Source organism: Octopus bimaculoides, chromosome 2, assembly GCF_001194135.2.
Source record: "Octopus bimaculoides isolate UCB-OBI-ISO-001 chromosome 2, ASM119413v2, whole genome shotgun sequence".
NCBI classification, from domain to species: domain Eukaryota; kingdom Metazoa; phylum Mollusca; class Cephalopoda; order Octopoda; family Octopodidae; genus Octopus; species Octopus bimaculoides.
The window spans coordinates 187836560-187838986 of record NC_068982.1 but is presented as its reverse complement, the minus strand read 5'-3'; the positions used below and the strand labels follow the sequence as shown (position 1 = coordinate 187838986).

General features: G+C 38.1%; 1 protein-coding gene across 1 annotated transcript in view; it reads right to left on the bottom strand.

The window, feature by feature from the left end:
* Positions 1 to 2427, bottom strand: part of LOC106872927 (von Willebrand factor A domain-containing protein 3A) — a 62154-nt gene that overhangs the window by 37457 nt on the left and 22270 nt on the right. Inside the window, 1 exon segment of the mRNA XM_052965914.1 lies at positions 1 to 101. This exon segment is cut by the window's left edge and continues 2 nt beyond it. Within this exon segment, the coding sequence (XP_052821874.1) occupies positions 1 to 101 (101 nt within the window).

Genomic DNA, 2427 nt, shown 5'->3' with positions numbered 1-2427 from the left:
ATCATGCCTTGCTTGCTGGCTTCAATCTTGTTAATTATATCTTTCACTTTGTGTATTTCGTTGACCAATAAACTGATGTCTGTTCCAGAATAAATCAGGTCCTGTGAAGCAGAAAAGGAAGAAAAAAACATATCAAAAACTGAAGAACCTTTCATTGAATGAGGGATGTTCAGGGTTCAAAGGTTTTCAAACTTTGGCACAAGGCCAGCAATTTTTGAGAGGAGTGGGGTGAGTCAATTACATCGATCCCTAGTACATAACTGGTACTTATTTTATCAACCCTGAAAAGATGAAAGGCGAAGTCGATCTCGGCAGAATTTGAACTCACAACAATATGAAGACAGACGAAATGCTGGTAAGCACTTTACCTGGCACACTCATCATTCTTTTCTACTCCCCGAAATTTGGGGTGGGGGCAGTTGATGATATCAACTCCAGTACGCAACTGGTACTTAATTTATCAACCCTGAAAGGATGAAAGGCCAAGCCGACCTCGGTGGAATTTGAACTCAGAACGTAAAGACAGACAAAGACATACTCATGATTCTACCAGATCACTGCCTTTGGTTCTTTAAATATTAACAGGAAACAATTTCTTTTGGTTCTCGTTACCATTATGGTTTGCACCAGTGCACACTTTGCATTTGCTGTGTTACACTTTTCTGCTGCACCTTGCAGAAAGTTATTGAGATGAATCTAATTGAGTTGGTGCATAATTATTGCGGCTTTTTTTCAACAAATTTTATTCAACAAAAACAGTAACAATATCTAACAAAAACATCTTTAAATGATTATTCCGGAGCACATTCACCGTCTACTTCAATAACTGCTTCCCATTTGTTTGGCAGACGGTCAGACCGTCATTTGAAGATGTTTTTGTTAAATATTGTTATTGTTTTTGTTGAATACAATTTGTTGAAAAAAAGCCGCAATAATTATGTACCAACCCAATAATATAACTCATTCTTTAACGTGGAGTAGAGTTATGCTCAGAAATTCTAAAGCATGGAACAAATCACTTGTTAACTGCTGGGACACTACATCCTTCAGAACTTACCATGCTTCCTGAGATTCACCAACACAACACCTGATGACCCTGCTTTTTATTTTACATTATTTTATCTTATTTTACTTTATTTTATTTTATTTTTTAACCACTCATTCAGTGTCAGTGTTTGCCCCCCCCCCCACCTCACCACCTGACAACCAGTGTTGGTGTGTTTATGTCCCTGTAACTTAGTGGCCCAAACCATAATGGTAATGAGAACCAAAAGAAATTCTTTCCTTTTAATATTCACTTCCTCTATGTTATTCTATGTCCTGTTCATGCACTTTTGGCTACCATTCCTCTAAGTTGTAATGCATCTGAGCACTATAGACAATAAGATCATCATCATCATCATCATCATCATCATTATTATTATTATTATTATTATTATTATTATTATTATTATTATCATTGCCTTTGCACAGCTTCTAACGCTGGAGATATACTACAGTGTCAGCTGTTCACTATAAGTGAACTAAGATAACACCCCTTATTTTTCGAGCACCTTCTGGAGTATTCGACCGGTTTCAAGTAGTGCTGTTTTCTGCAAGTACTCCACCCTTATTATAGCCCCTATTTGTTTCATGTACTTCTCAAGATTTTTGCTCACTGTTCCCAGGGCTCCAACAATTACTGGTACTACTACCACCTTTTTCATCGACCACAACTGCTTAACCTCCCAAGCTAACCTGTCATGTCTATCAACTTTTCTTTCTTTCTTATCGCATACCTTGTTGTCTGCTGGGCATGCTATATCTATGATCCAGCATAGTTTGTTTTCTTTCTCAATTAAGACTATGTCTGGCTTCCTATTCCTTATCTCATGGTTGCACTGAATTAAAAAATCCCACAGGATCTTTGCATTATCATTTTCGATTATACGTTCGGGTTTATGGTCGTACCAATTTTTTGCTCTGTCAAGTCCATACTTGTTGCAAAGTGTCCAATGGACAAGCCTTGCTATATTGTCATGATGTCTCTTATATTCCTTCTAGGCTAGTGGCGTACATTGACTGGTAATATGTCATACAGTTTCACCATTTTGTCCACAAATTCTGCACTTATCACTTTCTGATGTCTTGCCTATTCTGGCGTCTCTTATATTCCTTCTGGGCTATTATTATTATTGAGTGAGAGAGCAGTGCATGCCATCAAAGTGACACTGGGGTAAAATATACGAAGCCTAATATACCCATCATGACTACCAGTCTGATAAGGGTACATGCCCAATATACCCATCATGACTACCAGTCTGATAAGAGTGCATGCCCATTATACCCATCATGACTACCCGTCTGATAAGGGTACACCAGGCACATGCATCACAACCATATGTGCGTGACATGGTGGTCTTATATCAAGATAAACAGCGCATGACC